This window comes from Eptesicus fuscus, chromosome 13, assembly GCF_027574615.1.
Source record: "Eptesicus fuscus isolate TK198812 chromosome 13, DD_ASM_mEF_20220401, whole genome shotgun sequence".
Lineage (NCBI taxonomy): Eukaryota > Metazoa > Chordata > Mammalia > Chiroptera > Vespertilionidae > Eptesicus > Eptesicus fuscus.
The window spans coordinates 48,263,174-48,289,209 of NC_072485.1; the positions used below are offsets into that span (position 1 = coordinate 48,263,174).

A 26,036-nucleotide genomic window follows, 5' to 3' on the forward strand; every position below is an offset into this window, starting at 1 on the left:
GGACCAAATCTGCCAACAAGATAAGGAAGACTGAAGAAAGGCTTTTGGGTTCATTCCTAAGAAAGAAACATGGGGGAAAATGGTCCTTTTTCCTCTAGATAATGTCGTGTCTGGATAGAATACCTGAATTAGCAGCCATTTGCCATAAGTCTGCTGATGAAGTCAATATATAAAGTGAGCAGAGGCCAGGAAATTGTAGAGAGGCTGAGCTGGGGCCCTGCTGTACTACATCTGGGGAAGCCCCTCCTCTGAACTTAATTAAGCCCCTTTGAGTTGGGGCTTTCTTGTATCTGTATCCTAAAGAGTCCCAACCAACAGAGAAGACTTCCATCTCCAATGGGCTCTCCTTAGATCATGGTACTCTTGACCAATGCCATAGCATCTCCCTGGTCCAGGAATTTGCAAACTAGGTCTGAAATCTTTGTCTCAGAGTGCTACTTATTTCTCCTAAAACTTAATTTGCTTTCTATCGCATATAGAGAGTAAAGATGGGAGAAAAGGTGAGTTGAGGAGATTTTCCTCAGAGATCCCCAAAGTTCAGAGGGAAAAAAATCGACACTTACTTTTCCAAAAGTGCAGGCAGTGCTGAGGTGACAACAGGTAGATTGCCTTTCCCACTGGACGATTCTGACTGAACGGAGACAGAGAATTGAGGATTAGAGAGGAAGGAAGAAACTGGGGCTGCTGGGTGTCTGATGATACTGGGGGTAGAAGGGCTGTTGCTCCTCTTCTTTCCCTTTCCTCACTCCTGACACTCTCTAACCTTCACTTAATACCGACTCTTTTCTCAGGTCTTCTCTGACCTCCTTTCTTAGGTGATGTTTACCTCTGGGGCACATGCAACTTGCAACTTTTACTTTTCCTCTTTGAGTTTTGTTAAGCAAAGAGAGTTTCCGTTTGAGGCTCTGTTCTGGAGGGGAGCCATCCGTTTTTCTCTGTCCCATTTACTGACTTGGATTAAATACCAGTGGACCTCCTACTAAACACAGACCCCAAGGTCCCTGGGATAGATTCATGCAAGCCCATCACTGCCCTGGAGATATAATTCTCAGGAGATGCCTGTCCTTACCAAAAGCTCAAGCCATCATAAAATTCTTATGATAAATATCCAAGGACTATTACATTGTTTTGTTGCAATGGATTTGATTTAAACAATGGTTCTCAACTCTGGCTGCATATCAAATCACCTGGGGGATATTTTTGAAAGTACTGGTCCAATCCAGAATCTTGGGGTGGGCCCCAGTGTTGAATGTTTAGCCCCACGTCATTTGAATGTATAGCCCTGGTTGCCCCTAGCCTAAAGGAATATATTTGGAAACCACATTTATACATTTAGAATAGTATGGGAAATAGGTCCTTTAAATTTTCTCCACTCAAATTATCTCACTTTTTAAAGGAGCTTAGGGAGGGCTAGTTAGTATGTTTCTTTAAAGCATACTAACTAGCCCTCCCTAAGCTCCTTTAAAAAATTTTTTTAGGCTCCTTTTGTTTAGTGGATGATCTGGGAGTTTATGTTGATTTCAAAGATGATTGAAACATTCAAGGCAGGAAGAGGTGAAAGAAGTTTATGAGTTATTGCCACCTCTTGGCACAATAGAGCTTGAATCTACTTCACCTATTGCTTACATATCAGATTGTTTCTTTATAGAGTACTGCTAGTCATGGACATGGCATGGAGGAACAACTGGAGAAAGAATTAGAAGTGTTAGACAGGATTAAGCAGGTTCACAAAGACTGGGGAGCTGGAAAATATCTTGTTATATAGGAACTGTCTTTGTGTAAAAAAAATTGAAATTGATTTTTTTTTCTGATTATAAGTAATACATTCTGATTATTAGAACTATAAGATGGCATCAAGGTCTCTGGAGGCTTTGAGTTTTTGCCTGATCCAATTAGTCAGAAACAGCCTTTAACACTGTCCTGCACTAGAGATTGAGAGATATAGAGATCTACCTAAAACATAGTCACAAACCCAAACAGACAACCAAAATGAGGAAACAAAGAAACAACCCTCAAATGAAAGAACTAGTGAATTCTCCAGAAGAAGAGAGAAATGAAGCAGAGATAAGACATTGATCTGAAACAGAGTTCAGAGTAATGATGTTTAAAATGCTCAACTGTATGAAAAAAGATATAGTAACTATGAAAAAAGAACAGTCTGAAATAAAGAATGACATGACACAAATAAAGAACACATTGGAAGGAATACACAGCAGATTAGGGGAAGCTGAGGATCGAATCAGTGAATTAGAAGACAGAGTTGAAAATATCACTCAATTAGAGAACCAAAAAGAAAAAAAACAATTAAAAAACAGGAGGATATCTTAAGGGAGCTGTGGGACAATGTGAAATGTAACAATATTAGAATAGTAGGTGTGCCAAAAGAGGCAGAAAGAGAGAAAGGAATAGAGAAGATGTTTGAAGAAATAATGGTAGACAACTTCCCTAACCTAGTAAGGAAAAAGTCACACAAGTTCAGGAGGCACAGAGAACCCCAAACAAGAAGAACCCAAACAGACCCATGCCCAGACACATCATAATTAAAATTCCAAAAATTAAAGACAAAGAATCTTAAAGGCAGTAAGAGAAAAGAAAACTGTTACCTACAAAGGAGTTCCAATAAGGCTGACACCTGATTTCTCATCAGAAACTCTGCAGGCCAGAAGGGAAATGCATGAAGTACTCAAGGTAATGGAAAGCAAGTATCTGAAACCAAGATTACTATATCCAGCAAGGCTATCATTCAAAATAGAGAGTCAAATAAAGAGCTTCCTAGACAAAAAAAGGCTAAAGGAGTTTATCACCACCAAGCCAGCATTACAAGAAATGCTAAAGGGATTGCTGTAAGGGATTGCTGAGAAGAAACAGAGAGAGAAACCATTTTAAATACAGAATTAAAATGGCTATAAATAAGTACCTCTCAATAATAACCCTAAATGTAAATGGATTAAATACTCCAATCAAAAGGTATAGGGTAGCTGAATGGATACAAAAAGATGACCCAACTATATTCTGTCTACAAGAGACCCACCTCAAAACAAAAGACACACATAGGATGAAAGTGAAGGGATGGAAAGTAATTTTCCATGCAAATGGAAAAGAAAAAAAAAAAGCTGAGTAGCAATACTCATACCTGACAAAGTAGACTTTAAAGGCATCATGCTAAGCGAAATAACCCAGTTGGAGAAAGATAAATATCCTATGATCTCACTCATTTGTGGAATATGATGAACAACATAAACTGATGAACCAAATAGAGCCAGAGAGGAAAAAATATACTAGAATATAATAGAAGTAATCCTGTTATTTGCAGGTCTTTAATATTTCCTACAACTGTTGTGATATCATACTATGTTAGTACAGTTTTGGTAATATTATTATACTTAAAATCCTTTTATTCTTGAAATATTAATGTTTATTGCATGTAATATTATTATATGTAAGATCATTTTCTTGAATAATTGGTGTTTATTGCATGTAACATTATATTTAAAATAATTTTTCTTGAGATATTAATGTTTATTTCATGTAACACTATTATATTTAAGATAGTTTTTCTTGAAATAAAAAAAAAAACTGAAAAAAAGAAGTTAAAAATCACCTGTGGTTTTATCATTGCCTATAGATAACCATTATTAATAGTTTTACATATATGCTTCCAGAATTTTCTTTCTACACCTAAAAAATTACTTTTAAAAAACTACAAAGCAGAATTATACTGTATATATTGTTTTTGTATTTAACTCCTTTTTACTAATTTGAAAATTTTTTCATGTCAATAAATACAGGGTGGGGGAAAAGTAGGTTTATAGTTGTTCATATGGAAAATAATACAATAATTAATAAACAATAATATAATACTAAACTCTGTTTCATGTACTCACAACTGTAAATCTACTTTTGCCCCACCCTGTATTTATAGTCTAACCATCATTTTTAGCAACTGCATATAGAAACTTCTTATAGGGATGTCCATAATTTATTTAACCAATCTCTTAGTAATGGACATTTGAATAGTCTCCATATTTTCATTGTTAAAAACAAGATTGCAAAGAATCAAGACAGAATAACATTGGGTTTAAGAATTCAAGCTTTGGAAAAAGTGAGGCAAAGAGAGATGAAATAACTTGTCTAATGCCACAAGCTAAAAAGGGGAAATCATAGTTGGAACTCAGATCTAGTGTTACTTTGAAGTCCAAACTCTAAAACACTGTGACATTCTTTAGCCAGTTCTGGAAGAAATTTTGTTCCTACCCCCAATTTTTTATATGTCAAAATTGCAACTTTGTAAAATTTGAATGTGTTTGAAAGTATAAAAAAAAATTAAAATAAAATGAATTGTTGGTTTTTTAAAGAATACACGCTCTAGAATCAGAGAGCCTATGGTTCAAAGCTCAGCTCTACCACTACAAAATGTAGCTCAGGTGTTGAAGCCCATTGCAGAGTGAGACAAAATCGTACCCACCTTGGATGGTGTGGTTTAAGCATGAAAAAGGATACCACTTACTATCTTCTTCTCAGGGCAGTGGAAGACATGAAGCCTGGTCTAAATTGGGCTTTTTAAGCCTATGGCCCAGAATCTGTGCTGGGAATGAAGTCGCCTTATTGACTTTGCCCACACCTAGGTCACCCACATAGTAGTGAGTCTGAGGGAGAGGTCAAATAGGGTCAGCTGGCAAACATGATCATACTCACCAGGGCAGGTAAGGAGGGGATGGGTGATGAGCTTGGAGGCTGACTGGGCAGGTTCAGGGCATTAAACTTGGGAACCACAGCAACGCTGACCCTCCGGCGGGGCATGTTCTATAGAAAGAGAAGTGACCAGGCTCACTGTCATGAAGGGAGCAGCACCCACCATTCAGAAAGGCCCTGAATATACCTACTCATTCCTACTGCTGTAATAACATTCACTGGATAGTTTTGCTTTGGGATAATGATGGTGGTGGGAGTTGGTATGGAGAGAGTAGCCAAAGTTGACACAACTTTTCTGTTAGTGGAGAGTGATGTCTCAGCATGTTTCTATTTTAGGTTATTAAATCCTGAAGAAATTTAACAGAAATGACCCCCAGTCCCTGGGTAACATCCTTGATGGTGTATGAAAACTATAGCAATACCAAGGTTTATGCATCATTTTATGTTCATTTAAGGGATGTTACACTCAGGAAAACTATGAGCAAGAGAAGGCTGGAGGATGAGCTAGAAGGTGTGGGGAGCCAAATTAGAGACTCTGTCCAGAGGTTCTTTCCCCCACCCCTACCCCCCGTGGGTCCAGGAATGAATGATCTCCTGGGTGACTGTGGAAACTTCTGTTGTACTTCCTCCAGGAGCCCTGATATCCCTTGAACATGCATACCTTTCCCAGAGAGAGGGACATGGACCGCGCTGTGCGAGGGACCCCGTCTTCTGCAACAGGAGGGAACAGAGAGAACTCAGGTAAGTTTTTCAGAGTAGCCTCCAGCAGGGAACAGATAGTTAGAAACTAAACCATGGCATCTATGGGCCAGAGGCCTCATGTCCTGCTCCTCTCAGATTCTCTGCATATTGCATCATCACTTCTGTAATGGCCTGTACTTTTGGAGCAGGCACTTTTCCTATGAGGAAGGAGAAAGTATTTTTTCCTACTAGAGCTCAGGGAAAAACAGACAAACTTCCTTGATTTCTTTCTCTGCTGTTTTGGTGATTGTTTTTTTCTTGTCTAAAGATGCAGACCTTGGAAAGTCTATGGGAGGCTCGGAGTCACCTCTGCCATGGGTGTTGAGGGCCTCATCTCAGATAGTGTGCAAGCGCAAAGCCCAGCACCCAGATAACTGAGGCTGATTCTGGTTGCAAGGAGGCTGCAGGGTCAGCTTAGTTTCAGTTCTCTTTTCTTTTCTTGTATCTGAGTACTTCAATTTCTGTTCTTGTAGATTCAGCTATTCTTTTAGACTAATGTATGCTTTATCTTTTTCCAGCAAAAAGTATTTGTGGTTAAAGGGTTTGAAGTGTCCTAGTCAGCCAAAATAGCAGAACCAGAAAAATATTCTTTATATATGAAGAGTTCATACAAATTAATAAAATACTAATCGTATAAGTAAGCAAAAGTTATAATTAGAGAATTTATGAAAGTGGAAATACAAATGTCTAGGGAACATTTGAAAAGGTAAAAAATACAAATTAAAACTATGAGATGAGATACAATTTTGACCCATCAAAGTCAAAGATATTTTTTTAAGGAAAGGGCAAAAGTGTCAACAGCACAATGAATTGAGCATTATTGTAACTCATTAAATGAGAATATCAATGGGTTATTTGAAAATAATTTGCTTTAAGAGCCGTATAAGTATGTTTTTCCCATGACTAATAGTTACACTTCTAAAATCTATCTTAAGAAAAAAATCCAAAATGCAGACAATCTGCATGTTTTATATTTAGAAAAAAAAATAGGCATAATATTTTTCTTTTAAATGTGTATCACTTCTCTTGAAATCAGAGGTATTTTTATTTCACTGTAGTCTTTAGAGTCTCCGGCAAAGACAAAGATTGCCAGAAACCATGTAAAGGCTTACAAACAAACACTGTACATTAGGGAATGGTCATAGAGTATCTGATGGACACAACTGTTGGGTGGGTGCTGGCCCCTCTGTATGAGCCAAGCTGAGATGTAGCTTGAAAAAACAGTGGAGTGGGAACAAATGTCTGAAACATTATTCACCATTCAAGACTCAGCTACCTGCTCCCTTCTTACTGTAGGCACTTTCTCACCACCCCCCAGACTGAAGCAGGGTGCTCCCCATGGAAGTCTGCTTACTTCTGTCACAGCACTGGCTACTCTGCCCTGCTCTCCCCACAGGTTTGGGAGCTCCTTTTGGTCAGGACTGTGTGCCCTTTACCTCTCTATCATGTGGGCACACCAAAGGTGCTAATAAACGTCTGTAGAATGAATGGGTACCTGCTCATTTCATAAATCTTGGCTAAGGTGGTCCACAGGGGACACTGCACCTTGCAGGGCGATAATACGAGAGCCAGGTACTAGGGTTTCTTTGATGGCAACTTCCCCAACTTCCAACTCTGACAGGGAGTGGTTTGTTAGAGGCCCAGGCGCATGTGGGTCAGGAACCTCACTGCCAAGATCGAGAGCAGACATTCTGGAGCTGGGAAGCATCAGTGATATTCCCCAGGAAACTTGTGAAACCTCCTGTTTATAAAGGTTTCTTCATCTGTTACAGTTTCTGTACTTCTCTCCTCCCGCTCTTGGTAACACGGATGTTTGCATTCCACGGGGATTCCTGTCCCTAAAATGTCTGTTTTCTCCCACTGACACCACCAGTATCAGCCAGAGCCTAAACCCTGGCAGCCTAAGGAGACTTTTTGTTTTAAGGCACTGTCCTCCTCCTGCGATGCTCAGGAGCCTCTTAACCCGTCTTCATGCCTTAGTGTCTGCCCTTCCCTCAAGCATTACCCACCCTCAAGTCAGATAGATCTTCTCAAAATACAATCTGACAATGTTGGGTGATGTCAACTCACCAGTGACTCCTTTATTGCCTAAGGGACAAAGGCCTGGCATGTGGCCTTGATGTACCAAGTCTCACCTTCAGCCTGTCATTATCATACCTCAACCCTGCAAACACACACCTCTCTGTACATGCTGTTAATACCACCAGGATGTGTTTCTCCCTTTTGCCTGAAGAACTCCTATTTTTACTTTAAAATACTGCCCAGACACTTTCCTTGACTACCTCAGCCTGCCCCCCTCCTCTGTGCTCCTATAGCAATTTTATAGAACCTTTTTAAAAAGAGTATTTATTTAAAACATTTGTCTTGCTCATGAGTCTGTTATTCATCTCAGCAGTATCTCCCTTAGCCAGGCTCTCACTCCCTCTTCACTACCCAGACTTCATCTTCCACCTGGGCTGTTGTAATAGCAGCTTCGTGGCATTCCCTGTCTCTGGCTTTGCCCAGGAATGTACTGGCCTTACAATAGTCAGAGGAACCCTCCTAAACTCTGCATATGATCATGTCATTTCCCTGACTAAAATCTTTGGTTGGATCCCTAATGCTTTCCAGGATAAAGTCTAAAGTATGTGTTGCCTGAAGGGGGCCCCAAAGCACAAAGGGTCTGGGGTCTCTCATTTCACAAAGTGGAGTGAGCTCTCACAAACCGTGGGCTTCAAGTCAGAGTTAGCTGCTCTGGTTCTCTGTGTCACAGTTGCTTTGGGGCCATTCATGTTTGGCCCCTTTGGAGCAGCTGCTGGAAGTCTCTGTGGGCAGCATTTGGCAGGGGCAGTGAACCTTGCTCAATCTGAAATGCGTCCTGGGGCAGCCCTGTTAGGTGCAATTCCAGCCTGGAGACATCAGGGACCCACATTGCAGGCCCAAGATGAGGGCAGGACTCTGGTTTCTTACCAGAGGGACCGCAACTGCGGCTTGAATTCTGATTCGCCAGTTTTTTAAATTCCATGAGCTCTGCATGGTCCTTCTCATACGTCCTCTTCAGGTTCTCCACGTACTGCATCATCACCTCTGTTGCCTTTGACATGCGCTTTTCCTGCAGGAAAGGAGAGCGGGAAACACAGGCATTTGGGGTAAAGGCTCATCAGCACTTGTTTGCACTGGATGAGGCTCTGGGATTGGTGAATCAAAAGGATACAGGGACCAATTAGACATGACCCTGCCCTCCAAGTGTTTGCTGCCCACCATGTGAGCTGAGACAGGGTTGCAGGCACCTGCACTCAGAGAACAAGAACAAGCACAGCCATAAAGCTTCAGGTGATGGCAGGTGGAAGAGAATCAGCTCTGCTCACAGAGAATGGGTCAAGGAGCTTCATGGAGATGGAGTGAAGTAGCTGTAGTGTATAGGCAGAAGCTGGGCATTTAGACATGGACATAAGGGACAACGAGCATTCTGGACAGGGAACTCTAAGAGCAAGGGTACAGAGACAGGAAACCATAGGCCTTGTATCTGGGTAAAGGATTTACACTCCAAACAGAAGTCCTTTGGAGAGTGAAAGGGAGTGCTAGTAAGAATTATGCTGAGATCAAAGACCTAAGTATAAGACCTTTACAATACTTAGGTCTTATACTTAAACAATAAATTACATAGAAGACAACATAGGTACTAAACTTATGGGCATTGGTATTAGAGAGGATATTATGAATTTGATCCCAAAGGCAAGGGAAGCAAAAGCAAAAATAAATGAATGAGCCCATATCAAACTAAAAAGCTTCTGCAGAGCAAAAGAAACCATCAGCAAAACTAAAAGGCAAGCAGCCGAACGGAAGTGATACCTCCAATAAGAGGCTAATATCCAAAGTATATAGAGGATACATACAACTCAACAACAAAACAATCTAATTTAAAAAATGGGTAGAGGATCTGAACAGATACTTCTCCCAAGAAGGCATATAAATGGCCATCAGATGTATGAAAAGATGTTCAACTTCACTAGCTATTAGGCAAATGCAAATCAAAACCATAATGAAATACCACCTCACACCTGTTAGAATTGTTATCAACAAGACAAGAAATAACAAGTGTTAGAGAGGTTGTGGAGAAAAAGGAACCCTCATTCATTTCTGGTGGGAATGTAAACTGTTACAGCCACCATGGAAAACAATATGGAAGTTCCAAAATAAATTAAGAATAGAGCTACCATATGACCTGGCAATACCTCTTCTGGGCATCTATGTGAAAATTTTGAAAACATTTATTTGTAAATATTTATATGTACCTCTGTGTTCACTGCAGCATTATTCATGGTAGCTAAGACATGGAAACAACTTAAGTCTCCCTCAGCAGATGATTGGATAAAGAAGATGTGGTATATACTTACAATGGAATACTGCTCAGCCATAAGAAAAGACAAAATACTGCATTCATTACAAGATTTATGGATCTTGAGAATATCATGCTAAGTGAAACAAGTCAGACAAAAACCAAACAAACAAGAACCATATGATTTCACTCATATATGGGATATAAAACAGAAAACAATAAATGAACAAAAACAAACAAACACTCATAAATACAGATAATACTATGGTGGTTACCAGAAGGAATGGGGTAGAGGGAGGTAGAAGAGGGTAAACCGGGTCAAATATATGGTGACAGAAGAAGATTTGACTTTGGGTAGTGAGCACACAATGCAATATTCAGATGATGTGATATAGAATTGTACCCTTGAAACATATAATCTTATTAACTAATGTCACCCCAATAAATTTAATAAAAATTTTTTAAAAGAATTATGCTGGGACAATAGGCAAATACTAGGACTGTCTGGAAAACTAGGGATGTACAGGCCATCCCAGTTATGTAGGAATCAGCAAGCAGTTGGGTTTGTTCACAGTAAAGGCAGTTAGGGCCGGGTTATGAAGGGCCTTGTCTTAAAGTAAGGGAGTGACATAATCAGGCCACCAGTGGAAATGAGACTGATGGAGTGGGACTGGCAGCAGTAAGGTGTGTCTGTAGTCTGGTGGAACTAGAGAGGTGAGGACCTAGACTCAGACGCTCGGGGTAGGAAGCCATTTGGAGGTGGGTAAAGACTGAAGTGAGCAACACACGTGGGCCTAGAAACACGTTTGGGAGAGCTGTATAGATCAGAAAGATTTTTCTCTGCTTATTCCCCTTGAATCCCCCAGAGTGCCTAGCCCAGGGCCTGCCTAACCACAGAGGGACATGCTCAGTGACCGTGCCCTAGAAAAGTTCCCTATATCCGTGAGCTGAGACCAGCCACTTCCTTTGAGCTCTTCCTTTGCGGCTGCTCCCAGCTGGATTGACTTCCTGGGTGCTGCTGCTGAGTCAGGAGCTTTTCCCCCTGGAAGACAGAGGGGTGGGACAGCCAGTGTCTTGTCCTTCCTTTGTTCTACAAGCACTGCCCCAGGAACACCCTGCTGACGCAGTCGGTGCAGCAGGACATGGGTCCACGGTAATAGCAGCAGTGATACCAACATCCAGGTGTTTTACCAGTATGTCAGCAACCCTATATGGCAGATACTACCAACAGCCACATGTTTTGTTGGAGAAGCTGAAGCACAGAGAGCTCAGTAACTGGCCCTAGGCCACACAGTGAACCCTGTGGAGGCAAGATCAGATCTCAGGCAGCCTGATCCTACACACCATCCCGGATCAGGGCAGTCTCTGTGTGCTTCAGGACTGCCATGTGGCTGAGAGGGAGCCCAGCCGGGGCCCCAGCTCTGCCACTACTCCTGCTGTTACTTTTCTGAGACTTCATGTCTTCATCGGTGGATAAGGATATTTACTTTACAGGGTTGCTGCAGGGATTAAATGAAACAGAGCCGTTTTTCCTAAAGCATGTTTTGCCAAATACTAGTTCCATGGGAGCTGAGTAGTTATATTTTATGAGACAAACAAAAGGAGTGGTGTTGGATCTTCAAATTTGGGAAATACAGAGGTAAACTTAAACAGGCTTCCTCACTATAAGACTTCTTAAAGGCTTGATTATTGCAATAGCATTAGAAATCTCCAAGAAAAGAAGGGAGTATGTATGTGCCCACAGAAACTTTTACAAGGAGCACTTGAGGGTTTAGTGGTCCACCAAAAACACCCTGAAAAAGACCACAATAATGTACATAGGCTGCCTGGCACAGAGGAAGCCATCAATCAGTGGTATCTGTAGTTGTCACTGCTTATATTATTGCTTTAGTTACTGCGGGCAGAGCAGAGCCAGTCAGCAGGGCTGGGAGCTGGCGAGGCTCACCTGGCGGATGGCCCCCACCATCTCAGCGCGGCTGGAGAGGCGGGCAGCCAGGCGGTGCAGGACAGCGATGTCCTCCAGCAGCTTCTGGTAGGTCTCCCGGTGCTCACAGTGGTGCCAGAGTGAAGCTGAAGACTGAGGAGTGAGAAGGAAATCACTCAGGGTCCTCACAGGATGAGCCCCGGTCCCCGTCCTGCCTGAGAGGAGCAGGGCCGGGGCTACCGCTTCCTCTGGGCACTGGAGATGCCCCATGTGGACACTCTATACTTGGCTGGCCTAAGAGAAGGGAATCACATCTGGGTCTCTGGTTCCCAGTCACCCAGCCCCCTCCTGAGAAGATTCTAAGGGCTCAGTGGCCTTACACACTGCCCTGAGGTCACCAGTCCTTCAGGATCTCTGCCTCAGCTCCTCTCAGCACTCTGAGAAAGACTGTCGGGCTCAGGGCCTTGGCCTGATTTCTCATTTCAGGAAACTACTTGGTGACTGAGAAAAGCAGGGTACCCAGCATGGCCCTTAAAGGTAGTCCTAACTCCAAGGATTCCCAGTCAGGCTCCACAATTACCATAATGGAAGTTTTGAAGTTTTCCAGTTCCTTCTCAGTATCCTCTTCTGTCAGGTTGCGTTCCCTTTCAGCCTGGTTAATTCTAGATTCCAGGGTGTAGCTGTCATTTCTAAAGGCCAAGGACAGTTGTACAAACACGTTCTGTTGGGAACAAGAGTGTGGGAGAGGTGCTAGGAGGAGTTATTGTAGGGAACGCGGGCAGCTGCAGGTGTGTTTCTTGCATGAGCATTTTACATCAGTTCCTAGACCAGTCACCAAAGTAACAGTGCACACTGTGAAACTCTCCCTTACGGCCAACTGCACCAAGAATGGTGAGCTAGTAACCCGAGGTCCATGCTAGGTCCTTCCCAGGACCAGAGACCAAATGCATTTTACTGAGGAATAATAAGAGAATAACACTTCGCTTTTCCCTGAACTTCAAGGAAATAACATCCTGTATTTAGGTTTAGATAAACTTGGGCCAACACAGCTGATTGTGTAAGCAGTTTGGATTCACGCTAGGATTTATTACATGTGGGTTTTGGAGGTTTCGCATGAAACCACTATAAAGATAATTTGAGATGTAAGCCTTGTTGACTTGAAGCAAACTTCAACCAGCATCTTGCCTGAGTATTCCAAATCCTCCACTGAAAGCAGCTATGAGCTGCCAGGAGATGGAGTAAGGCCAGGTATGATTCTGTCAGGAGAAACTTTCTGGAACAAATATTCCATGCCAAAAATGCAGCCTGCATGAATGAACTTTGAAAGGTGTACTGACCAGACATGGAATTCCTGGAATAATAGGAAACTACTGGGGAGAAGTAGACAGATGGACTACACAGGAAGGAAGCAATGGCCTTCGTTTTACAGCTTTCATTGCCAGCCTGAGTCAAGTGGTAGCAGATTTATACCATTGGGGTGAGAGAACTCGGCCTGAGCTTCTGAAGTTCATGTAACAAGGCCTACAATGGGCAGAAATCTCTAGACAGAGGACTCAAGGCCCTGAACTTACCCAATGATGACGATGATGGCAATATTGAAAGCTACTCCTCATTGAGCATCTACTATATGCCAGCAATGCCATGAGTTTTGTGCACCTCATTTACTCCCACAAAACCCTCTCTATGGGAACTGTTAAATCCCTATACGGATAAAGAGACTAAGGCCAGAGAGGTCATTAAGTTGTTCAAAGTGAGACCGTGGAGCAGAGCCAGGCTTCAACCACAGACTGATTCCAAAGCCTGTGCTGCTTCTGCCTCGCTGAGCACTGATTGTGTCCGCAGCCATCTGAGGACGGGAGCCGCCCCTTGTAAACCGCTCATGGCCATCTTCGCCAGTGTCAGTGGGTGGGGTTCTCAGTTATGTTTATCAATAATGCTCAACGTTAGATTCTCCATTCCTGGGTTAGCCCTTCAATGAAAGTATAAGTAAAACCCAGTCAAGCCCAGGTTTCATAATTTCACAAAGCACTGGAGTTACTTACCTCAACTTCCTTTTCAGTGAGCGGAGGGGCACTGTGGAAAAAAAAAAGACACACAAATGAACTTTATCTAATTTATAAAAGAACAAAAAGGTGACTTTGAACAACCAACAGACCATGGGTTTCCAGAAAGGGAGTAAGGGGAGTTAATGAGACGGGAAAGATTCAGAGTACACTTTGTGTGAGCTCTGTAATCTGTGAGTTATTCTATCAGACATTGACTCCTACAGAAGAAGTATGGTGGAAAATACTGGATCCTGGGGGCAGTCCTCCATCAGTGCCTCTACTAGACATGACTTTGGACAGGTTCTTTTAATCTCTCTCTGTTTGCTCATCTGTCAAATGGGAATACTTTATTTATCTTACAGGAGTCTTATAAGGACTATATATATGTATATACACATGTTTACAAGTGTGTATATATATGTATATTCACATATATGATATACACAGGTATTTATGTATACATGTATATGTATGTGTACACATATGTATATACATGACATTCACACTCAGGAGGAGGCACTCAGATGTTACTTATCACAACTTATTCACAGGCTGGTTTTGAAGATTTACTAAGAAAGTGCATATGCTACATACTTTATAGACGGCACACAATAGTTTTTCGGGACTACCCAGGTCCTCAAAGCTTGACCCTCCTCCTGTCTCTGAGGATTGTGACAAGGGTGCATATGAGCCAGAGAATAAAAGGTAGGAAAGAGTGGCCAGAGCTCTTCTTCACAGCTAGACTCAGAGATCCAGCAAGAAAGTCCCGGCTAGCACAGCCGTGTCATTCTGAGAGGTTCCTCGTTGTGTGTGGTTCCCACAGCAAGCAGTCCTTTTATCTGCATGCTCACTGTGTTGCTGCTGCCACCACTCTACTGGTAACTAAAGCTAGCCCTGTTCTGAAACCCAGACAATGTAAATAATGCACAGGCCCTTTCCTGTGCTGGGGTGGGAGGACTGGGAGAGGTTCTATCAGCGTCATAGGACGTGGCAACAGAGCGTGCCATTGATAAGACTCTCAGGAAACACAGCTTCCTCCCTGTGACAGGTGTAGAGGGACCCCAAGAGCAAAGGTAAGGGTCAGCTACCTCTGCAAGAGCTGGTTCTCACCCTGACAAGGAATTGTGAGAGCCTTCCTGTCAGGATGAGGCAGTTAGACCCCATGGCCAGCAAGTCAGCAGAGTACAGAGCATGGGATAAACAACTGCAAAGATGGTTAATGCTTACAATTGTTGTCACAACCCCACCCATCAGGCCCTTTCTGCTGTGGGCCAACCAACATAATCTTCTAGAGCAGGTACATATTGCTTAAGTGATTTATCAAAACTCGTTAAGCTTGCTCTTGACTCCTGGCTTTGGCTTTGTGTGAAATTTGCATATTTTTATTACATATTTACCAAACTTATTTTTCTATTTTGATGACTTGTTTTCTGCTATTTTGATACAGAACACACTTTTAAAAAAATGTACAAAGCCCTGAGGACTCAGGGAGGTGTGATTTAGTTAAAGAAGCCACAGGACAGACATAGCCAGCTCTTGATGCAAAGAGCTGTGCCTTGTGAACTGGCATAGGCAAGTAGGGGGCAGAGCTTCGGGCCTCCAAAAAGATAGAGGCTTGCAGGGGACATACAAGGAGACACCTCTGGATGGCATTGCCTGCCTCAGAATTCAAACTCCCTTAATAGGCCTTAGAATAAAATCAAGGCCTTCTCTGAATCAGTCTCCACCACACTCTCCTCTTCCCACTCTCCAGCCACATTGACCAATCTGCTCCTCAAACACACTTACTCAGTGACCCAGGGCCTTTACAGTTACTGTTCTTTACTTTTTTTCACTCTCTTTTGTAACAACTTTATTGAAATACTAGAGGCCTGATGCACAAAGATTCATGCAAGAATGGGCCTTCCTTCCCCTGGCTGCTGGCACCGCCTTCACTCCAGCTGGAGCCGCCTTTCTGCCTTTGCTCCAGCCTGGAGCTGCCTTTCCGCCTTCTCACGCTGCCCAGAGGCCTGGAGTGGTTGGGGCAGTGGAATGCCTGCATCCTGTCCCCGGCTGTTCAGCGCCTGCATATGCAAATTAACCCAACACCTTTGTTGGGTTAATTTGCATACTCACTCCTGATTGGCTGATGGACATCACAAAGGTACAGTCAATTTGCATCTTTCTCTTTTATTAGTGGAGATAATTCACTAACTATAAAATATACAATTCAGTTGTTTTTAGTATATCACAGAATTTTACAACCATCATTGCAGTCAATTTTAGAACATTTTCATCATCCAAAAAAGAAACCTGTACCCATTAATTAACAGTCACTCTCCATCTTTCCAAACCCCTCAACCCCAGCCCCAAGCAACCACTAATGTGCTTTTTTTCTCTATGGATCTCCCTATTCTAAATATTTCTTATAAATGGAGCCAACATGTGGTCTTCTGTGACTGGCTTCTTTCACTTGGCATGATGTTTTCAAGGTTCATCCATGTTGTAGTACATATCAGTATTTTATTTTTGTGTCTGAATAATATTCCAATATATGAATATATTACATTTTGCTTACCTGTTCATTAGTTGATGGACATTTGAGTTGTTTCTACTTTTTGGCTATTATGAAAATGCTGCTAGAAAACATTTATGTACAAATTTTTATGTGGACATATACTAGTATTTTCATTTCTCTGTGATATACCTAGGAATGGAATTGCTGGGCCATATGGTAACTATGTTTAAGTTTTTGAAGAACTGCCAATGTTATTCCAAAGTGGCTGTACCATTTTACTGAGGATTCCAAGTCCTCCACATTGACATTGTTCGTCTTTTTTAGTACAACCATTCTAGTGGATGTAAAATGGTATCTCATTATCATTTTTATTTGCATTTTCCCAATGACTAAAAATGTTGAGCATCTTTTCATATGCTTATTAACTCCTCATATATATTCTTTGAAGAAATATCTACTTAAATCCTTTGACCATTTAAAAATATTAGTTGTCTTTTTATTGATAGATAAGAGTTCTTTATATATTCTAGAAATAAGTCCCTTATCAGATACATAATTTGCAAATATTTTCTTCCATGTTCTGGGTTGTCCTCTCACTTTCTTGATGGAATTGTTTGTATCAAAAACGTTTGGTGAAATACTATTCACTTATTTTTTCTCTTGTTGCTTGTGCTTTTGGAGTCATATCTAAGAAACCATAGACTAACCCAAGGTCACAAAGATTTGCTCTTATATTTTTTTTCTTAATACTTTAAAGCATTGGCTCTTATATTTAGGCTTGTGATCCATTTTGAATTAATTTTTGTGTATTATGTGAGGTAGGGTCCAATTTTACTCTTTTGTATGTGGCTATCCAGTCATCCAAGAATGATTTGTTGAAATTTCTGTGCTTTTTGTCTGGAAATTTTTCCCCTGAAATCTTCACATGGGTCACTTTTTTGTCATTTGTATGTCTCAACTTAATTACTACTTTATCATAGAGGCCTTCTTTGACCCTCTACCCAATGCTCCATTCTCATGTCATTCTCTATATGTGCCTATTTTATGGTCTTCCTAACAGCTTTGCTATCTGAAATCATCCATTTTTTTATTTGACTATTATTTGTCTCGACACCCAGAATGTAAGTGCCATGAGAACAGGGACTGTGTCTTCTTGTTCCCCATTTTAATGGCATATAATGGGCACTCAATGAATATTGGTTGATTAAATGCCTGTTTATTGCTCCTGCTGGTGTTTGACCCTGGGATACCTTATCCTGTGACATCTCCACTTTGCACTCTTATTATCCAACCACTGACCATGTTTCTAGTTTGGGTTCTAGACCTGGTTTTTCTACTGAATCCATTCAGTTTGCTGACCCTATAAGCTCCTTCTTGGTAAGGGTCAATCCAAGATTATGTAGTTCATATAGAACATGAAACAAACTCGTTTTGAATATTAAAACTCAAGTGTAATTTTTCCATATTTCTGCTGGGGAAAGGAATCTTGAACCTCTGGCTTCCTTCTTCTGGCTGACAGTGTACATGACAGTTTGTCCATATCTCCCAAACTCCAAACCAGAGCTACAGAGTTCTAGGCCCAACCAAGGGCCCAATTTGGAAACAGCCTCTACTGAAGCCAGAAGCAGGGAAGCTGATTTAGTGGTTGGAGCAGGAAGTTGGGGATGGGCCACATGGCTATTGACATAATGCATGAGAGACACTGACCTCAATCTGACAGCCTGAACCACATGCTTCAGAAGCTGATCTTCTTCATGGACCGTGAAAACCCAGTTTGGCCTCATGGTTAGTGGCTAGTAGCTGTTAACATTCTCAAGGATGGTAGAACTGCTGAGTCTCCCCTTCCTGGGGAAGCTGGGGAAATTTAATTCACTGAAGGTATGCCCTAATCATACTATCTTCAATTTCACAGAGGAAAAAGAAGCCAGTAGCACTCTTATTCCTTGCAGACTGACGAGCAGTGGTGATTGTTTTGGTACTTTTGACAGGCCCCTGGTATAGCTGGAAAGGCAGATCAGTCCACCCTGAATTCAATTCCTGACTCCGTCACCTGCCAGTACGTTGCTTTGCTTCTCTGTTCTCTCACTGACGATGAACGAAATAAAATCTTCCTTTTCGGCCTCCCCGGGTTGTCACAAACACCAAAAGACACATAGCATGTAAACTTGTGCTCTGTAACCTGCAGTGCACTTGGGGTGCTTCTCCTTTGGCTTCCTGTCTCTGGACACCCCTTCTGTGCCTTCCCACCAGGTGAACTGGACTAACTCACGCCCTCCTCCAGCTGTGAATTCAGCCTGCTTCCAACTCGCTTCTAGCTCTTTTCTTGATGTTGATTTAGTTGCTAGGTCCCTCTGAGTATTGCCCTGATGGTTCTTTTTAGGTAATTACAGTGTGGAATTTGAACACATAACACCCGATGGGCAAAATTTGTTTTTTTTTTTTTTTTTCATATTTATCCCTAAATCGGGAACCTCTGTTATGTCTCGTAGCTCCTCCCAGTGGCCTTTGTTCCCAACAGTTTAATCCCCAGGTTGCTAGGCTTGGTGGGAGGCCTCATTTGCAGGCACCCTCCCAATCCCTGTTGCTTAGTGGGACCCTATTTTCTCTCCTTTATACTCTAAACTATTCACTTTTCAACCCAGGGCCTGCTATGTGCTGATAAAATGCTAAGTCCTGACTCACACACCATCTCATGTAGCTACCAATAACAGATCCCTGTTGTATAGGTGAGGAGGCTGAGGCTTGGGAAGTGAAACCACTTTCTCCCCATGTGTGGAAGAGCCTGGTAGGTTTTTCAAGAATCCTTCTTCGTGTGGTTCCAAATGTTCTACATCTTTATGCAGATATCAGACCTAGAATCTCTCAGTTATTTTGTGCACTGCGGGGGGCGGGGGAGTCCTCAGCCTAGCCTGTGCCCTCTCACAGTCCGGGACCCCTCGCTCCTTACTGCCCGCCTGCAGCAGAGGCAGGAGAGGCTCCTGCCACCGCCACTGCACTCACCAGCCGTGAGCCCAGCTTCTGGCTGAGCGGTGCTCCCCCTGTGGGAGCACACTGACCACCAGGGGACAGCTCCTGCATTGAGCATCTGCCCCATGGTGGTCAGTACGCGTCATAGTGACTGGTCGTTCCATTGTTCGGTCGATTTGCATATTAGGGTTGTTTTATATAGGATGGTAGAGCTGGGATTAAAACTATGTCTCCTGGCCCAAAGCCCACCACCCTCTGCTGCCATGAGCCTCTTGGTGACCCTTGTGCATGCCTAAGAACCCCACCTGGCCCTTTATTATTCTTTTTGTTTTAGATTTGGACCATTAGACTCTGACCCATCCGGGGTCCAAGATCAAGGTTGGTGCACTTCTTTGTCTCGTCTAGAATCTAACACAGGCTGCATGATACAGGTCTTCTGCAACCCACATCCCTGATTTTACCTTCCAGGGAGAGACTTGTGGACCCGCAGTTTGCGCAGCAGCACGTCAGAAATATTGGGCATGACATCCAAGCCACTCTTGGACTCTTCTTCCTCAATAGCTGGAGAGAGTTCAGAATGGAGCCCTAAAAGAAAAAAGTGCTTAACTTATAAAATGTCTCTTTGTGATCGCAGTAGTACTGTTGCAACTTGATTTAATGGATAGGAAGAGCTTTAACATTTATAAGGACCTATGCAGATTGAAGGGACCCAGGTTTGATTCCAGTCAATGGCACATGCCCAAATTGCAGCTTGATCCCAAATGGGGGGCGTGTAGGACGCAGCTGATCAATGATCCTGATGTATCTATCTCTCCCTCTCCCTTCCTCTCTGCAATCAATAAAAAAAGTATATATTTTAAAAGAACCTAATTATATTCCAGGGACTTCATACTTATTATTTTATCCTTATAATGACTCAATAAGCCAGAACTTAATTTTCTCAATTTACAGGTAGGTAAACCAAAACTCAGCAAGTTTAAGAATTTGTTTAAGGTCACAGAACTAGTAAATGGCATAAGAAGACTTCAAACCAATTCTGTCTGCTCCAAATTCTATGCTTCCTATTGCTTTCCAAAGTACCAAGCAGGCTCTTACGTCTGGAGTCAAAGGTTTGTTTCTGGCAAATGGAAGCTGGTTGGCTATTTGGCATAATGTTTGCAAAGGTCCCCTCTCTTTAGCAGGTTTTTCAAGAGGCCTGTTGCCGAATTATTCTTCATCAAATGAATTCAACAGTTCAATCATCTGTGGCCTACCTCAAAATCAGTGTCTGGTTCCATATCCCCATAGGCAGGAATAGAAATAGGATTTTTTTCAAGGTAAATCTAAGGTCATTAGGTTTTTTAAAATATCTCAGAAATAAATGCCTCGTAGTTAACAAAATGAATGAACAGGCTTTTGTTATCTCCTAAAACTATCCAGGGTCTTGCTCTAAAGGCAGAAAGAACAAATGAAATATTTTCTTTCCATAAGTCTTTCTCCTGTTTGAAGACAGGTCTTTTACCTCTCCCAAAGTTTTCCTTCTCCAGGCGCTAGCCCCATTTTCCCAACTGCTCATTGTGGCCCACTGTGGCCCATGGCCTCTAGACATGATCCCCTGCCTGCATGCATTTTGGTTGTTGCTGTCCTAGAGGCCCAGATGTGCTCTTACATGCTCCTAGCTGAGGAGGACATTGGCACATGTCCCTGGCATTCACATTTGTTATTCACACAGCATAGACTTGGCGTGCCTTACTGTGGGCTCACAATGCATTTAGGATTAAAAGCCTCAAATATCTTTTACTTGAGCCAAAACAAGTATTGTCATCCCATACCATGGTTACTTTCCATTTGCAAGCAGGAGTTTATAGTTTTGTTTTACTATTTCAAGTGGGTTTTGACCCAGAAGATTTCCAACCTGCTCAATCACTTTCCAGAATTGTAGGCCAGGCCAGAGATCAGGACTAAAGGCACAGTTGTGGTAGCCATGAAAATGGAGCTGAGATTGGGAGTCATGTGAATTAGAAGCCTTACCAAGGGAGACCATGCAGAGAAGAGGGAGTGTAGTTTGGCTCAAGGTAAAAAACGCTTAAAATACTTTGAGCTTTCCACTCATCCATGTGGCTCAATGGCTGAGCGTCAACCTATGAACCAGGATGTCACAGTTTGATTCTCGGTCAAGGCACATGCCTGGGTTGCGGGCTCAAACCCCAAGTGGGGGACGTTCAGGAGGCAGCCGATCAGTAATTCTCTATCATTGATGTTTCTATCCTTCTCTCCTTTCCTCTCTCTAAAATCAATTTAACAAAAAACAGATTTTAAAAAAATACTTTAAGCTTTCCAATAACAGAATGGTGTTCATGAGTTTTTTGGTACTCAAGGTATCCTGGCAAAGTCTGGAGGGCCATTTGTCAGAGATAAGATAGTCATTAGTCCTTTTTTGAATATATGATTGGACTAGACATTCTCTTAGCTACCTGTCACTTCTTGAGTCTGTCCTGGCGTTTACTATTCTCTGACATTTCATGTGACAGATGGTAAATCCTGTGTTGCTTCTGGCCTCACTCTGCCAATACCCAGCTGAGAGATAATTAAACAATGATCTCCTGAGAAATCTGTATGGTTGATTGAACCATACCAAAGTCTAATAATCAAGTAAAGTCATACCAGGGATCTTTGCCAAGAAAAGTGCCCTAGGTTGAGCACCCCCCACTAAAATGGCTGTCTAAAGAGGGACCCTAGAACTGACAGATCCCAAAACCAGCCAACCTCTTCCTAAGCTCAACCAAAGTAACTTAACAATAATGACAAATTTTTAAATCAGCCAAAAATATAACCACCACTCTCAAGTACAGAAAAAGGTAATGTCTTTCAACATGATGGTGGAGAAAGACAAAAACTTATTAGAAATAAAAGTAGAGCTCCTGCCCTAACCGGTTTGGCTCAGTGGATAGAGCGTCGGCCTGCAGACTCAAGGGTCCCAGGTTCAATTCCGATCAAGGTCATGTACCTTGGTTGCAGGCACATCCCCAGTGGGGAGTGTGCAGGAGGCAGCTGATCGATGTTTCTCTCTCTCATCGATGTTTCTAACTCTCTATCCCTCTCCCTCCTCTCTGTAAAAAATCAATAAAATATGTATTTTAAAAATATAAATAAAAATAAAAGTAGAGCTCACACCCTTGATAGCCCTCAAAGACTCAGTACTGAGAGGGAGGAAGATGTGAGGGGGAAATACCACAGAGTGGCAGACTGAGGAGGCGAGCAGGCAGCCTGCAGAGGAGATTCAGAACATTTCTCTAGAGCAGAAAGGTCCCCATCACACCAGAGCAGAAATCCCACCAGAGAAAAACTGCCTTGCTGCTGTTTGCTTTTCTTGACAAGTAGGAGAGGAAAGGAAAGACAGAAAGAAAAGACAGCACAATAGTCTACTGGAGCTGATTATGTAGAACAATATGGAGGGGTTTACCAGAAAGGAAAATGAAGAGAAAATAAGGAAAACACACTTCTCTGGTGGAGTGAGACACATGGAATGCCCCAACTGAAGCTGTTCTCCCCCCTTCCACCTCCCGTACCCCTCACCCCCCGCCACTTCTGAGAAATAGCACAGTGGCCAAACTCCTTGGAATTTGTCTCTTTTCCTTCCTTTACCTGACAAGATAGTTGGAAATAGCTGGCTCACATCGGGGAAATAAATACCTAAGTAGATTGTTTCTATGATTCTACCCTGAATTGGTGAAGTAATCCATCCACTACTCCCCATCTAAAGAAATAAGCCCCCACTTTGGTGTAATAAGCCAAGTATTGGGACTATGAACAAAGTTAGAAAAAGAGCAGAAACCAATCCCACAAGCACCACTACACACAGCTCCCTCTGAACTTCCCCTTTCCCCACCATCCAAGCAGTAGCAAAGCAGACACAGAACACCCAGTCCCCAACTAAATGCTGCAGGGAGGACAGAGATCTCAGATAAGGTGGAAGAGGCAGTGAAAATTGACCTACAGAATATATCTGGGTGAAGAGGGAATCCAGAATGCCCATGTAAAAAGGACATGAAATAAAAACAAATGTTATGGCAACTATTTCAAAATACTATATAGTCAAAATAGGAAGGAAAAAAGGAAGGAAGGTATAAAGGAAAGGAGAAAGGAAACATGCAGGAGACAGATGTCAGGATAAAAACAGAGGCAACAACACCGCAAAAATGCACTTTTGTGCAAAATGTATACCACAAATTCTTTGACTTGTGGAAAAATTAGAACCTGACAAAAATGAAAATAGGAAATCAGAGATGAGATGAGAGGATAACAGAAAGATGGAAGAAGATTACAATTTAAGGAAATGAATTGAAGACCAAAATAATAGAACTAAGCAAGAAATTATAAAAAGATAGAACTAGCCAATGTGTGGAAAATATGAAAGAATAAAAGATACTGAATTAGTGAGGAGGATGGGAGAGACTGAAATGAGCACAAGGAATGTAAAGAAGAGAAGATTAAAGTATATGGAGATGGAATAATGGACTTGCACTTGAGACATTGATGAGAAATTTAGGGATTATGGAGTCTCTGAAGTAGTGAACAAAACAAAAGAAAGAACATATCCAAAGATAGAAGAGAAGAAAAAATTTCCCCAATTGAGATAAAAGCTGAACTTGCAGATTGCATTTTACATATGTACTAGTAGCCCGTAGCGTGATATCGCGTGCAGTAGGCCGCCTACTGCTGCTGTGGGAGCTGGCGGGAACCGCAGCGCACTGCTGGCAGCCGCGCTGCTTCCACAGAAGCCAGGAGCCGTGCTGCTTCCGTGGGAGGCGGGCCCGCCATCTCCTCTCCGGGCCTGCACTCGGCTGTGGAGGCTGCAGGCCGGCCCCTTGTCCCCCAGAGGCCCTCCACGGCCGGGGTGTCACCGTGGCAATGAAGCAAACATTCCACCAGGCTGCTCATGCTGCCCACTCTCAGCGGCAGTCCCCCCAAGACTGGGGACTCTGGCAAGGCTGAGGGGACTGGGGGCTGCCATCTTGTGGCTATGGGCACTGCCATCTTTGTGATGGAGTGACAGTTAATTTGCATATTACCCTTTTATTAGATAAGACTAGAGGCCTGATGCACAAAATTCATGCAAGAGTAGGCCTTCCTTCCCCCTGCCCCTGGCAGGCACCTGGGACCCAGGCTTCCCTTACAGCCCGGGCTTTGTCCAGAAGGTCGTCTGGAAGGACGTCTGGTCTAATTAGCATATTACGCTTTTATTCTTATAGATAAAATTCTTCTCTAACACCCTCACAGGAGAATAAGACATCTACAGGGAGACGTAAGGACTGGAGTGCTGGAAATCAGCTGGTCCCAGACTTCTCTACAACATTGAATACAGTATAGCATTCACAAAGTTCTGAAGAAAAGAATGACTCCAAATTTATAACCACACTGTCCTTCAAGAATTAAAGACAACATTTTCAAACATGTAAGAATTCAGGGAACATAGCACCTCTGAGCCCTTCTAGGAAAACTATTGAATAATGAAATCCAGCTAAACAAGAGATAAATTAAAATCATAAAATTGGGGATGAGCAGCCATAGTAAAGGGATTAGTGATGAGCATTACGTCCTTTTACATATCAGTTTAAGGCTTAAGCAACTATGGAAATTATGGCTACAGAATGAATATGTAAAGGTTATAAACTTAATATAAAAATCATTTGCATTTGTATGTGTTGAAGTAAAAGGTAGGAAGAAATAATAAAGGTGGGAAGAAATGCTACCATTTCATCTTTTCCTGTGGGAAGTCAATTCAAATTTGAAACGTGATGTAAAATAAGTACCTCAATGATTTCAAACCCTAATACATTTAATAATATATATTTTAAACTTTTAAAAACTAATCTCTTGCCCTGACTGGTTTGGCTCAGTGGATAGAGTGTCAGCCTGCAGACTCAAGGATCCCAGGTTCAATTCCGGTCAAGGGCATGTGCCTTGGTTGTGGGCACATACCCAGTAGGGAGTGTGCAGGAGGCAGCTGATCAATGTTTCTCTCTCATCGATGTTTCTAACTCTCTATCCCTCTCCCTTCCTCTCTGTAGGAAATCAATAAAATACATATATTTTTAAAAACTAATCACTTTTTTTTTTGGAGGAAGCAATTACCAAAATTCAGCAAGTCCTACAGTTTCAATTCACTTTAATTGAAATTCAGTTAAATTTGAATACCTTGGTGTTTTTTTTAAAAAGTATTTCTAGCAATCTAACATAATCTTTCTCCTTCCTCCCTTCCTCCTCCTATATTTATGGAGAAGGGGACATTTGGTGTAAGCTGTTTTTACTTTCTTATTTGTATTTTTCACTATTACTTGAATTTTAAAATAATGAACATGTGGTTATTTTTAACAAAAGCAGTAAAGTTATTTTTAAAATATCTGTCTATACTAGCTCATTCCAATGAAAACATTTGTTTCTGGCAATCTCAGGAACTTGGAAAAGTAACTTTTGGAGATTGTAGTTAAAGGTGCTCTGAGCTCCAGAATCACCCCCAAAAGGCCAAACCTTCTAGATGGGGATAAACTTTCTTCAGGTCAGTGTTCTTAGGGAGCCTTTTCCTTCCCTAAGACAGAGGACTCAGAGCCCAGACTGGGGTATCTGGAAGGACTGCCCGTTTAATGCTTGTCTCTGCCTCAGCCCACACCTCTATCAACATCCAGGTCCAAAAACCCACCCACTTCGTAGGCATTGCCACCTGGATCAGGATAATAAAAGCCATTTCAACTGCTACCATTTATTGAACATCAACTATGCATTAGGCACACTTCCTCATTCTTCCTTACAACAGCTCTGCAAAGTAAATATTGCTAAGCTCATTTTCAGGGGAAACTGCAAGCTAGGAAACTG

General features: G+C 42.2%; 1 protein-coding gene and 1 long non-coding RNA gene across 4 annotated transcripts in view; one reads left to right on the forward strand and one right to left on the reverse strand.

Moving 5' to 3' along the window:
• The window catches only part of LOC114234934 (uncharacterized), a 64,866-nt gene extending 59,439 nt beyond the window's left edge, over positions 1-5,427 (forward strand). The window contains exon 3 of the long non-coding RNA XR_008557903.1: positions 5,325-5,427. This is a non-coding gene — a long non-coding RNA (uncharacterized LOC114234934). The remainder of the gene's footprint in view (positions 1-5,324) is intronic.
• IRAG1 (inositol 1,4,5-triphosphate receptor associated 1) overlaps positions 1-26,036 on the reverse strand; it is a 112,617-nt gene that overhangs the window by 21,084 nt on the left and 65,497 nt on the right. For all 3 annotated transcript variants that reach the window (XM_054724941.1, XM_008151034.2, XM_028159861.2), the window contains 8 exons: positions 19,646-19,769; positions 13,718-13,748; positions 12,256-12,396; positions 11,697-11,828; positions 8,383-8,524; positions 5,354-5,403; positions 4,696-4,803; positions 564-631 (listed from right to left, as the gene is read on the reverse strand). In XM_054724941.1, coding sequence (XP_054580916.1) covers positions 564-631; positions 4,696-4,803; positions 5,354-5,403; positions 8,383-8,524; positions 11,697-11,828; positions 12,256-12,396; positions 13,718-13,748; positions 19,646-19,769 — 796 coding nt within the window. The remainder of the gene's footprint in view (positions 1-563; positions 632-4,695; positions 4,804-5,353; positions 5,404-8,382; positions 8,525-11,696; positions 11,829-12,255; positions 12,397-13,717; positions 13,749-19,645; positions 19,770-26,036) is intronic.